The sequence below is a fragment of the Sus scrofa genome, chromosome 4 (genome assembly GCF_054392235.1).
Source record: "Sus scrofa isolate SSC_HxYL_T2T_F1_AM1 chromosome 4, Sscrofa_HxYL_maternal_Yorkshire_Landrace_v2.0, whole genome shotgun sequence".
Classification (NCBI taxonomy): domain Eukaryota; kingdom Metazoa; phylum Chordata; class Mammalia; order Artiodactyla; family Suidae; genus Sus; species Sus scrofa.
Window position 1 is genome coordinate 21,001,031 of NC_139386.1, and position 13,852 is coordinate 21,014,882.

General features: G+C 42.1%; 1 protein-coding gene across 5 annotated transcripts in view; it reads left to right on the forward strand.

Moving 5' to 3' along the window:
- Positions 1-13,852, forward strand: part of EXT1 (exostosin glycosyltransferase 1) — a 290,691-nt gene that overhangs the window by 259,464 nt on the left and 17,375 nt on the right. For 4 of the 5 annotated variants that reach the window (XM_085021811.1, XM_085021814.1, XM_085021813.1 and 1 more), the window contains 4 exons: positions 203-322; positions 9,108-9,240; positions 11,894-12,012; positions 13,138-13,233. In XM_085021811.1, coding sequence (XP_084877937.1) covers positions 203-322; positions 9,108-9,240; positions 11,894-12,012; positions 13,138-13,233 — 468 coding nt within the window. Of the gene's footprint in view, positions 1-202; positions 843-3,730; positions 5,220-9,107; positions 9,241-11,893; positions 12,013-13,137; positions 13,234-13,852 lie in introns of those variants that run through there. The other variant, XR_014843449.1, reaches the window with a different exon arrangement.

Genomic DNA, 13,852 nt, shown 5'->3' on the forward strand with positions numbered 1-13,852 from the left:
AAGCTGACTCCCAGTGAGTGCTCTTTGTAGCCAACACCCCTCAAGGGCCTTTCACTTTAGGGGTTGGTGATTTTTAGTAGCTCTGTATGCTGGAAGCTGAATGCTATGAAGGATAAAAGCCTAACCCAAGTGGGTTATTTTGATCAAATGGCATCTCATTGTTTTCCAGTTATAGTTATTATGTGTTCACCTTGTATTACAGATTCCTTCTACAATCAGGTCTATTCATCAGGATAAAATCCTAGCACTTAGACAGCAGACACAATTCTTGTGGGAGGCTTATTTTTCTTCAGTTGAGAAGATTGTATTAACTACACTAGAGGTAAGTGAGACCACTTGGCTCTCAGTCTTGAATAATGGCCCTTTATATGTTTCTCTCCACATTCTCTTTTGCTATTAGTGATGTGTAATTGGTCAAATGAGGCAAAACTGAACTTTCTGTACTTGGATGTGTCAGTTAACCCCCTTTTTACTTGCCTGGCCATGCCAAAGCAAATATCTCCGTGCTTGGCAAACTCCACAGAGGAAAACTGACATGGGAGAAATTACACTTCTTGACATAGAGGTCGGCTCTGTCTTCTGTCATTTCACAGATAGGTAGCTAATGACTGTCCTTCTGTCATTCACACTCAGTGGCATCCTTTGAAGGCATATTTTTGGAGCCCACTTAGGAAACAGATAGTGACCAAGCAGGGGAAAATCTTTTCCCATTCTAAAAGTGTGAGTAGTTTACTGGGTACCATAGTCTAGTGGCATTGGGGTACAGCCAAATTAATTCTCAAGATGTATGTAACCCAACCAGCATCACTGTTGCAAAGTTGTATTAAGAAAAAAATCAGGGAGTTCCTGTTGTGGCTCTGGCAATGGACCCGACTAGTATCCTTGAGGACTTGGGTTCAATCCCTGGCCTCGCTTAGTGGGTTAAGGATCTGGCATTGCCGTGAGCTCTGGGGTAGGTCACAGTAATGTCTTGGATCCTGTGTAGCTGTGGTGTAGGCCAGCAGCTGCAGCTCCAATTCGACCCCTAGCCTGGGAACTTCCATATGCCGCAGGTGCCGCCCTAAAAAGAGAAATATCAGGATTATACCCATCTGGTACCGCAAGCATTAAACTTTATGAAATCAGAAAATCTTCTGGGCAGACAGACAGGTACCCATCTCCCAGCTACTTTTTTGCAGGCAGGAGGGAAAGAGGGAACGGAAGCCCAGAAATGATTAAAACCTTTGGAAATAGAGCAGATAGCGATGGCCTGGGGCTACACCAAGGTAGCAGGAAGAGCTAAGAAAAGATTTAGGAATTTGCACACTTGTGAATGACTGGAAGGAGAGCAGTGGTCCTCAGTGAAGCCCAGCACTGAGGTAATTCCGAGTGTCTGCAACAGGAGGTGGGAGGTGGGGGCCTGTGCAACCTCACCTTGGAAGTATTTTCTTTGCACAAGTGATTATGGCTCCAAAAACCTAATGTAATTGGGAGTGCACACTGTGATAAGTCTGAGAAATACCAAGATAAATGAAGTCATCCTGTTTGGTCCATGCGGCTGTTGTCCTGGCCTCCCTCATGTCCAAGCCACTGCAGGTTGGGCCCCTGGAAGCCCTAGAGCACGGACCTACCCCACCTCTGGCCTGGGCTACTGCTCCTAAGTGGCCACGCTCCATCAGTGTGGCCTGTCCCGAATGGGTGCCTTGTTTTCATCCTCGAAGCACATGACAAGGGCTCTTTAGGACCTAGGCCCACCCAAGAGAGGGGATAGGTACAATGTTCCCGATGGCTTCCTTCTTTATTTTTTTAGACGGTGAATAGTTTATTTTATTATTGTTAAAATAATTCCATGAATTATATTTATAGTTGTACAGCCTCCCATCCTCCCGCGCTGAGAGCTTCCTTTTTACATGCAGATTTGTCTTATTCCTCCAAAAACATTCTGGAAAATTGAGTTTTCACTTCCATTCATAGTTGTGGATATGACTGTGGAATAAATTTCACCCTTTTCTTTGATCCTGTCCCCCCTCTAAGGCCCTTCCTAGGCCCTTCTTAAGGAAAGTTGAATATCAATTGTTTTGTTTTGTTTTGCTTTTTGGAATGAGTGCTTTTTATCAAAGACATTCATGTTCATTTTAGAAAATGGTAGAAAATACTTATAGTACAGAAATAAAATAGTCTCCCCATACAAATCCCTACTGACATATGTACATACACATAAATATATACATATTCATTTTTTTCCTTGCAAATGTATAAATATGTTGTCATTTTTAAAGAGGAATCTTTTGGAGTTTCCATTTTGGCTCGGTGGGTTGAGAACCCGACTAGTAACCACGAGGATGCAGGTTCAATCCCTGGCCTTGCTCAGCAGGTTAAGGATCCAACATTGCTGTGGCTGTGGTGTAGGCCAGCAGCTGCAGCTCCAATTTGACCTCTAGCCTGGGAACTTCTTTATCCCACAAATGTGGCCCTAAAAAGCAAAAAAGTGAAAATAAAAACAAAGAGGAGTCTTTCTATACTTAGCCATTTTTTGGGCTTAATATTGTATTCGTTGATGGTATACCATTAGATTTTTCTACCGTTATTTTAATGACTATATAATACTCCATTCATGCTGTCACTTAGTTCCATTAACTAATCCCAGTTTGAGGCTGTTAAATTTTTTCTTGTTTTTCATTATTATATACATCATTGATGCAAATAGCCTCATACCAAATTGCTGTGCGTGTTCAAGATTAGTTCCTTAGGATAAATTCTTGGAAATCGCAGTCCTGTTTCAAAGAATATGCCAAATGCTAAGGTTTCTAATATGAATTGTTCATTTTTCTTCAACAGAATTTAAATAATTCTATTTCCTTAGCTTGTATGAGAGGACCTATTTTAATTATTTTCGTTGGTTTCACTTTCACCATATTGGAGATTATATCCTCAAAATGATAAATCATTATTTTCTTAATTCATATTTCTTAAGATCTTAATAAGAATGAATATTTTTCATGTATTTCTCAGGCAGCTCACAAAGAAAGAAATAGAAATGGCAACAATGTCTCAATTTTCTCATTAACTTTTAAGAGCTTAGTATATTAAAAATATTAACCCTTTGATTCTTTTGTGGCAAATATTTCCCCCTGATTGTGGTATGCCTTCCTATTTTGTTTATGGTTGGGCAATCTTTTCATCAGTGGCTTTTCCATTGGCTACTGTTTAGAAAGGACTTTTTGACCCATAATTTTATTTGTGCACCACACACACACACACACACACACACACACACACACACACACTTTTCTAGTACTTTCATGGTTAATTTTTTACATTTCACTATTTATTCTGATTTACTTTTTTTTTGGCCTCACCTGTGGCATGTGGAATTTCTAGGGCTGGGGCTCAAACCCTTCCCACAGCAGCTACCAGAGCTACAGCAGTGGCAATGCCAGATCTTTAACCCTCTGAGCCACCAGGGAAGTCATCGATTTACATATGATCTGTGTTGAAAAATATGAACTTTTATTTTTTTGACAAATTGCTGTGTAGTTGTCCAATCCTTAAGAAAAGTGTTTTCACAAACCACTGACCACATTTTCATTTTTTCACCCTATATTCCATCCTTTGATGAACCTCTATTTATTTAACCAATCTGCTATTATTGACTATTTAATGTTGTTTGTAATTATTTCTTTTTTATAGAGACTTTTTTTTTTTTGGTCTTTTTGTCTGTTTTCTAGGGCCACACCTGCGGCATATGGAGGTTCCCAGGCTAGGGGTCTAATCGGAGCTGTAGCCGCTGGCATAGGCCACAGCCACAGCAATGCCAGATCCAAGACACGTCTGTGACCTACACCACAGCAAGACCGGATCCTCAACCCACTGAGCGAGGCCAGGAATTGAACCTGCAACTTCATGGTTCCTAGTCGGATTCCTTAACCACTGAGCTACGATGGGAACTTCTAGATAGAGATATCTTTATCTAAGCAATGACCGTCTACATGTCTTTATTTCTTTGGAACGGAGACCCTGAAATGGGATTATTCAACCAAAGAGTCCAGGCATGACCAGGGCTCATGATAGGTTTTGCCAAATTACTCTTTCAAAAGGCTGGCTATATCAAAAGATTCTCACAAGCCATCGGGGGGACACCATCTCCTGCTGTATATCTTCGTCGGCTTCAGGATCCTAATTCAAACGCACCCATACACAAATTTGCTAATTCAGCAGATGAGAGATGGTATCTCATTAATTACGTTACTTTTGAGTATGGCTTATTGAATAGCTCTGGTCTCTTGCCTGTTAAGTTAGCAGTGCTCAATTAGCCTAATAACAGTTGAATGTGTTATATTCATCAGCATAGGCTCTTAAGTCCAGCTGTTTTCATCTCTGTACCTGGAAAGGCCTTCTTCCCCTTGGATTTAAGCCATGCACAGTTGTTTTTACCAAACCATATACTTCATTCAAATTTATAGCAACTGTCACAATCTCCTCATATAGTTCCAGAATTGGATTGTAAAAATTTGTCCTCTGAAATGAATTGCATAGGAGATATCATCCAGTTCCCTTTTTAATTCAGAGCTCAGATTACTCCAAGACCCAACATGAACAGGAAAACAGAAAAAAGCAGGAAATGCCATCCGCACTCATAATTGAACAGCCAATATGTTCATAAAAATGATGTGAGGAGTGGGTTAAGAATCCGGCATTGTCACTGTAGCAGCTTGGGTCGCTGCTGGGGCATGGATTTGATCCCCAGCCTGCGAACTTCTTTAGGTTATGGGCACAGCCAAAAACGAAAGATTTAATGATTGCAATAAAAAATTCCTACACGACTTAGAAATTAGATAACATAAGTCCTTCAGTCCTTGCTGGAGTGCCTACAGTCTGAGGATAATTCAGAGTTAGCCTCAGATAACATGGATTTGAGGTTCCCTTGCTTTGAGGATGTTGTACACTCAAACTTTTTCTTCCTTACACGCTATATTCTGGGTCTCAGAAAGGGAATTACTTGCTCTTTGGAGATGGTGAACCTTAGAGTTGTAGGTAGTTCTTTGATACAGTGGGGATCAGGACACCTCATCCTTCTCCCAAAGCCAGGGTCCATTTGTTCATACATCCACTTATGCTGCCCTCTGTCCTACTTGGGAGTGGGCCAGTATTTCCAGTCCATTTGAAATTTCTGCATCTTGGAATTAAGGAACTATTTAAGAAGAGATACTCAAAAAAAAAAAAAAAAAAAAAAAAAAAAGGAGTTCCCGTCGTGGCGCAGTGGTTAACAAATCTGACTAGGAACCATGAGGTTGTGGGTTCGATCCCTGCCCTTGCTCAGTGGGTTAATGATCTGGCGTTGCTGTGAGCTGTGGCGTAGGTTGCAGACACAGCTCGGATCCCGTGTTGCTGTGGGTCCAGCGTAGCTACACCTCTGATTAGACCCTTAGCCTGGGAACCTTCATATGCCACAGGAGTGGCCCAAGAAATGGCAAAAAGGAAAAAAAAAAAGAAGAGATACTCTCTGTGGAGCTAATTTTTGGGTGCAAATTGAGAAGGAATGTTGGGGACAGGGATAAAATACCACAAAGACAGGGTTGCTTCTTGGATTCCATTTTTTGTCAAAATGTTGCACCACAGTTAGCTGGCACTAAAGATGGAACCCTAGGAGCTCAGTCAGAATCAGGCTGAGCCAAAGAAAAGGGCATGACCTTGTAATAACGTATGAATGGTAGCTGGAAAACCACTGTTTTAATAAGTTTTATGAAGTATTCTCCATTTCTGTCTTCAATTATCTAACTGCACATTCGAACTGTAGTGTTGCTGATGCTGTTGTACAATAAAAGTTTAACATCAGTGAGAGAATGGAAATAGAAGATTGCTTTGATTTGGAGTGAGGTGGCATATGGCAGCACTGCGTGTATTAAGCAACATTGCATTGGTCAAAAGACCAAATCAGGGCCACCTAGAATGACTGTAACCTATAAACAATAGCAGATGGCATATAAGAATGAAAAATAATGTGCTTGTCATTCTTCCCTTTGAATCCACATTAATGGGAAATATTTTCACTATTGAGGGTGCTATTTGGGGCTGTAAGGAAACAGTTTTTTTGGGAGTGTGTGTATGTGTTTCCGTGTATGGATGTGTTGATTTTCTTTATAGTGTCCAAGCTTTATATGTGGTGGCTTCTACAGCAATCAAGAATGAACACTAAGTGCCCTGAAGGGGTCCTGGGAACTGTCCAGTGTAGCAATAGGGAGATCTGGACATTAGGAGAGAGACAAAATGACCTTTATATTTTTTTTTATTGTTGTTGGTCTTTTTAGGGCTGCATCCATGGCATGTGGAAGTTCCCAGGCTAGGAAGTTTGACTCCGAGCTACAGCTGCTGGCCTATACCACAGCCACAGCAACACAGTATCCAAGCCTTGTCTGTAACTTCACCACAGCTCACAGCAATGCCAGAGCCTTAACCCACTGAGCAGGGCCAGGGATTGAACCCACATCCTCATGGATACTAGTCAGGTTAGTTACCACTGAGCCACATTGGGAACTCCCTACCTTTCTAATTTGATGAAATGAGATCCATACTTTTTTCAAATTTTTGAAAAGGCAAGTTGATACCAAGCTTTCAGAAAAACATTTGGCAATACATATGAACAGCCTTTCAAGTGTTCATGCCCTTTGACGGAGTCCTAAATGTGGAAAGTTTTAACTCATAAATGTGTCCATTGCTTTGCTGAAAATAATTGAACTATTGTTGGTCATTTAGGATAGGTAAACCATGAATACTATTAATAATATGGAAAGATCTATAAGATCTAATATCCATGATAGTATAGCTGTGTAAAAATGGAAAAATCCATGCCTAGGAAATGAACACAGAAATGAGATTTCTTTTAAAAAGGCAAAAATAAATCAAGTCTTAACAATAAAGACTTAGGCAGCCATTCCCAACAGATTCTGAGAAGTTTTTATAAATAATGTGATATTGCTTATTACATACGAGGACAGTAAGATGTAAAGGTGGCAAATTGCTTGACCCAAGTTAATTTTTTTTTTTTTGGTCTATTTAGGGTTGCACCCATGGCATATGGAGGTTCCCAGGCTAGGGATCAAATTGGAGCTACAGCTGCGAGCCTATGCTACTGCCACAGCAACACCAGATCCAAGCCACATCTGCAATATACGTCACAGCTCATGGCAACTCTGGATCCTTAACCCACTAAGTGAGGCCAGGGATCGAACCTGCGTCCTCATGGATGCCAGTCGGATTCGTTTCCACTGAGCCATCACAGAAAATCCCCAACCCAGGTTAAATTTGCCATTTGCTATTGCTCTCATACCTTTGCTGATATCATACGTTTGAAGAGAGTATAAAATGTTTTTTGGCATTTTGATAGAATACCATTATTGATCATATCCCTGATTTCAAAAATATAACAGTGTTGTGATACTGAACCAAGGGGAACCTAAACACTGAGAATCATACCACCCAGAGGGCCGAAGTGAATGGTGACATCTTTGCGTCCCATGTCACCTGTGTGTAGGTTGGATTTATGCTGCTGTCCACCCATTGCCAGTGTGTTCTATGTCTTCATATCCAAACTTACTTAAGCGACCACATGCTAGAATGTACCTGCATTTGGAAAGTATAAAGAGAAGGGATCTAATTGTAAACCTATAAAGGAAAATTAGTAGACGTAAAATTGGAAGGTCCAAATAATTAAAAACTGGAATACACACTGTACAAAGTGAAATGGCTAGCCATGTAAAAACTCTTCACAGCCATGGCAACATTCTTGTAATGAATACCTAGACAGCGGCATTTTAACACATCTCCGTTGCCCTACAAAGAGCAAACGTTAACATTTGAGCTAGGTTCCTAGAATCTTCCCCAAATTAGAAACCTCTGCCAAGCCATATAAAACAAGCAATTTTGATCTGGGAAAAAGAGAAAATGCAGAAATCATTGATCTAAGATGTTTGTGTTCTTCTAAACCCCTCCTTGCTTCCTTTCTTCTCTCTCATTAAGAAATATAAACATGATAAAGTTTGCAAGATAAATGTAACTCACTTTATTACTTGTCACCACGTGGAATGGAACGAGGGTGTTCATAACCTTGGCAAATAATAAAACTCCATTTAAAATGCTGTGCTTAAACTCACGTTGCATTAAATGGGGACGTGGAAAATGATGATTTAGGTCTTAAATCTCTTGAGATATATGTCAGGCTTTCTCTCTCTTTTTTTTAAGTACAAAAAATTGCTGAAAACATGAAATTCTGTATCAAGTTAATTATTTGCCAAATCATATCTTAATGAGTGGATAGTATAATTACAAGAGTTTGAAAGTCACAGAGCAAAATCTGTAAAGTGGACTAATCACATTCATCTGACAAATGATTCAGGATGGGAAAATGTGTGACTCTAAATGTAGAATTTAATGATCTGCAAGGTCTTAAAGTCCAAAGAAACTAATGAACTAGCTTGGCTATTATTAGTCTTCATATGCCATGGTTCCTGTCCTATCATGTAGGATGTTTGAAGTAATTGTTACCTCACTACTTTTTGAGATGAAAGAGAGAAAAACTTCAGCTAACTAGTACCCCCAAAGTCCTGCACTTGAATTTGAAGGGACAATGAACTAGGTCAAGCAAATAAATCTGCCCCTCAAATTAAAGGGACAGATCAAAAACTCAGCTACTTCTAGAATGTGCCATGTCTTCAGTATGCTTCCAGCCCAGTCTCCACGTGGCTGTCTCTGTGCACAGAGGACAGATCTTCCTGAGGTGGCTCTGGAAGCACTGCCAGATCTAAGCATCAAGGAAACTGCTACACACTCTGCTTTGAAATGAGCCTGGACTAGCTATTATAGGAAGACAAGAAAGCATTATGGTGAAACTGAAGTTTAATTAGCAAACTGGATGAACAATAATTCATCTTTCTCTCTCACTCACCCTTTTCCATGACTCTCTCACAATCTTTGTGTCCTAGACATTTTTATCGGTGGAGAATTGGGGGGCGGGGGGCAGATGGACTTACTGCTTTGACTGCCATCATCTCTCACCTTTGGATTGAGTGTGTTCCTTATCAAATACCATCAAGAGTCTCACCCTCACCATGTGCTGTGCTTTCGTTTTCTAGATTATTCAGGACAGAATATTCAAGCACATATCACGTAACAGTTTAATATGGAACAAACATCCTGGAGGATTGTTCGTACTACCGCAGTATTCATCTTATCTGGGAGATTTTCCTTACTACTATGCTAATTTAGGTAAGCGATTCTTTTTTGCCCTCCAGACGTTGTCCAGAACTCAAGCCCCTTGATTTTTTCCCATTCCATCGCGGTGTCTTTGCAACCTCCTGTGTTGGAGGTTGCTTTCTCAAGCCCTGTCCCAAATGGTGCATCAAGGTCAGGAGTTAGAAATCCAGGGGTGCATGGCCAAGTGGAAAATGCTTTTCTTATCAGAGCAACTGTACTTTACACTTAGAAAAGCCTTTTCTTTTTAGAAATAGGCTCCCTAAATTGTGGATCATTTTGAACATGACAAAGTGTTAATTATCATTTTTAAGCCTCCTCCTCATGTATAAAATAGAGCTAGAAGAGCACTTCCTATTTTTTTTTCCCCACAATCCCAACTCCTCTGTCTCAGACCAAAAAAAAAAAAAAAAAAAAAAAAAAAAAACCACGGAACTGTAATAAAGGGGAAGGAAAATGATGTAAGGACATATGCCAGGGGACCAAAGTATTCACTCTATTCATCATTTTTTAGGCGCCTCTTCTGTGCCGTGTTAATGCAGTGCTAGGTGGTAGAAATTAAAAACTCAAACGAGATACAAGCTCTGCTCTCAAGCAGCTTCTGGTCTAGTCGCAATGGGGAAAAGGGCACAGGCAGGGGACAAAGCCATATAGATGGGCTCTTGTCATCACCACAGACAGCATGTCCTTGGAGCCCCACTTGAACATCCAGAACATTTCTCCTCATTCACAGTTCCAAACTTGAGAAACTCGGGGGCAGTAAAGCATCTTTCAAGTTGATGGGGAGAAAGACTCCAGATTTTTGTGTGGAGTTACCCCAGTTAGCATGTTAGAAATTGTGTGTATGACACTCCTTAAATTATTACAGGAGCATCTTAAGGCAGTGACTTGTCCTCACTGTTAAAAAGGAAACCCCCATGATCATATTTATTCTTCTTACTTGGCAAAACCTTGAATGTGTATCTAATAGTAGGAACACTAGCTTCTTTCTCACCTGCAGTTAAGGTGCTAGGTGGATGATGTAATTTGCCCTGCATTTTCATAGAATCCTTTGATGTAGTCTGGTTCTCACCTTTATCCAGTCATTATCAGAGCTTAGCTCGAATGTCCCTGTACTCTCTTGCTCCCAGTTAAACTACTAAAATGTGAAATTAGTGGGTCTACACTAATCACCTTTGGTTTTTTTTGTTTGTTTGTTTTTTTGTTTTTTGCTTTTTAGGGCTGCACCTGTGGCATATGGAAGTTCCTAGGCTAGGGGTCGAATTGGAGCTGCAGCTGCCAACCTACCACAGCTAACAGCAACGCCAGATCCTTAACCCACTGAGCAAGGCCAGGAATCGAACCCGCGTCCTCATGGATACTAGTCGGGTTCATGACCCCTGAGCCACAACGGGAACTCCCATTAATGACATTTTGAAAGACTTTTTAACTTGTCTCCGATTTCTTAGTGGTTTCTTAAGGAAAAAATCATTTGGGGGAGAAGCCATCTCACTTCTTTCTCTTTGGTGGCAATTGTTACTTTGTACAGTTGTGATACCTTTCCGCCTAAGCCTTCAGAGCACACGGCAGAGGTCTGGACCACATACTTTGTCTCTCAGCTGTGTCACTGCAACACAAACAAGAGGTTCTTGGGATAGAGCACCTTCTACTCCAAAATAAGGATGATGGTGATGGTGCTTGGTAGGTCCTGTTCTCAGTGCATTGTGTGCATTAACTCAATTCTTGTAACAACCCCATAGCTTTGATTCTCTTGCCAGCAGCACCATTTCACAGCCATGAAAACATTAAGTTACATTAAGTTAAGTAATTTTTCCAAGATCCTACCACCACTCAGTAATTTTTCCAAGATCCCACCAACACTCACTGGGCTTCGGACTTTGACAGTCAGGCTCTGGACGCTCTTCTTTTACCTGTTACCACTTGCTAGTTATTATTTGAAATAGTTGTTATTCGAAATTAATCAGGCAAAACCCCCTCAACTACACAATTATGACTAAGACACACAAATAGCTGGGAAGAGAGAGCACATTTACTAAAATCCACTCTAAGATGAAAGTAACCCGAGTAGACCCTTTCTTTTCCTTTTTTTTCTTTCTTCTTTTTTTTTTTTTTAAATGGTCCCACCCACGGCATATGGAAATTCCTGGGCTAGAGGTTGAATCCAAAGCCGCAGCTGCAACCTTCGCCACAGCTGCAGCAATGCCGGATCTGTTAACCCACTGCACTGGGCTGGGATCAAATCCATGCCACCGCAGCAACCCAAGCTGCTGCAGTTGGATTCTCAACCTACTGAGCCACAGTGGGAACTCGAGCAGACCCTTTCTTGAGTAAAGAGTGGTGTCTGTGGGGTGGGGGGGGCGGTATGTGATTAGACTGGGTGCCTAAAAAGCAGAAGGGAGATCAAAGATGCACCCCCAGGGAGTCAGGGAAAGGATATCAAATGAAGACTGGAAATGGGCATTGAACTGTAAATGATCCAGGTCTCCAGACTCCACAGAGGGAACTAGCAGCTTTTCACCTTGTTTTTGTTCTGTCAGGACTTAAGAGGCAGAGGAGAAACAAGCTAGAAGGGAACAGTAGCTCCAGGGTGCACGGTGGAGCAGGAAGGGGTCATTTTCTAAGTCCTGTTTTTCAGCACTTTTAGGCACCTCTGCCCTTTCTATTGCAGGTCTGAAGCCCCCCTCCAAATTCACTGCGGTCATCCATGCAGTGACTCCCCTGGTCTCTCAGTCCCAGCCAGTGTTGAAACTCCTCGTGGCTGCAGCCAAGTCCCAGTACTGTGCCCAAGTGAGTGGGGGGTGGGGCGAGGGTGGGGATGAAGGAGTGGGGGTGGGGGTGACAGCAGCGCCCACCTCCTCCCACTCAATGGATGGAAATGCCTGCTCCTTCCTTGCTCCCAGCACTCATCTCACATCGTGCCCTGTCACTCCCTTTTCACTTGCCCTGCCTTGCTCTGCCCTTTTCATCAGCTTAGAGATTCTTGGAAGTGAAATCTGGCACAGGTATGGGATGGGTTACAAAGAGATCTTTGCCCCGGGGTGAAGTTAAACTTACATATCCCGGCGCATTCTTTAAAGAATACATATGCACAGCATTTCGCCTTTAAGGGTCAAAGTGGAACATCAGAAGGACCACTAGAGGACCCAGAAAGCTCAAGTTGCAACAGCAGGAACAAACAAACCCATTGGTGTCAGGAGGTGGCAACTCTTCTTTCACAGAATCCGTGACTCATTATAAAATTGGGAGCAGAAGAGGATATCTATGGTAACAGTGTTCTCCAAATTAGTATCACTCTCATACTCTTAACAGTGGTTCTTCTGAAGTGGAAATTACTCAAGCAGGTTTACACATGAGAAAAGAATGGAATCACGTTGGAGTATGCGTTTTGAAGTGACATGCACTGATTGGCAATAATAAGGTCACAGAACACCCACAGCCATCCTGGAGAAACCATAACACGAGCTGATGCTGGCTGTACCTTGGATCCTCTTCTTTCTGCCACATTCCTGGTGGAGTGCGAGTTCACAGCAGATGTTCAGTGTGTGCTTTTCTTTAACGTGATCAGGGTTGTTAGCTCACTGTCATCATAAGGCATCAGAATTGAGGAATTTAGGAAACCTTATTAAGAGCCAGCAACCCTGAAATGACTTCCTTCCTCCCCAGCTTTCTCTTCCCCCTTTGACAGTTTTTCTTAGCTTGTGCTTTTTTGTCTCACGCTCCACTTGTTAAAGTGATTGGGTTCCGAGGGTTGTGTAGGAGTAGACTCGCTTCAAATTCAGTGTCGATGTCTACCATTCTGCCTTGCCTAGATTCCCATCTCCCCTTTCCCTGTCTGTAAGACGAAACTTTGGGTTGGAGGCCCATATAAATCCAGTCTTACCAAGCCATCTAATGGTCCCCTGTCCCTTTCAGATCATAGTTCTATGGAATTGTGACAAGCCCCTCCCAGCCAAACACCGCTGGCCTGCCACTGCCGTGCCTGTCATCGTCATTGAAGGAGAAAGCAAGGTAGGACCAGAGCAGACTTCACCGTGGAACCAGCATGGCGTCTTCATTCTTCAGTGGGGTGCCTTGGGTGTTGGCCTTAGCTGTCTTCCTCCTGCTCCTGGGAGGTGCTCCCCTGGACTATCTGTTCCAAAAACCATACCCATCTATGAAGGTCCTCCTCTTTGACAGCCGTGGTCTCTTGAATCAGGGAATCCTGGGTCCTAATACAAACACTTTAGGGGCTGTGGGACCCTGTCTATACTTTCTTCCTCTGAGCCTCAGTTTCCCCATCTGCAAAATGGAAATATTAACACATAGCTCATGGGGTACTGTTAGGAGTACATGACTTCAGGGCCTGTCAATAGCCGTCTTTCTATACATGATGAGGATGAAGATGAGGCCTCTGATGGTGGAGGTTTGCTTGGCTGATTCATTTCAATTAGTTGGATCTTTTAGAATAGTGGCTCTCCCTCACATTTATCTTAAAAAGGGCATTTTCACCTTAATTTTGTTTTGATGTCTCCATCACAGACTCTCAGGAGTACCGGCTGTCTAGCTGGCCCCCTGCCTCTGTTCTCCAACTCCTGTTGCCAAGAACTGAATGATCTTCTTAATCATCTCATGGCCCTTAAGGGACTCT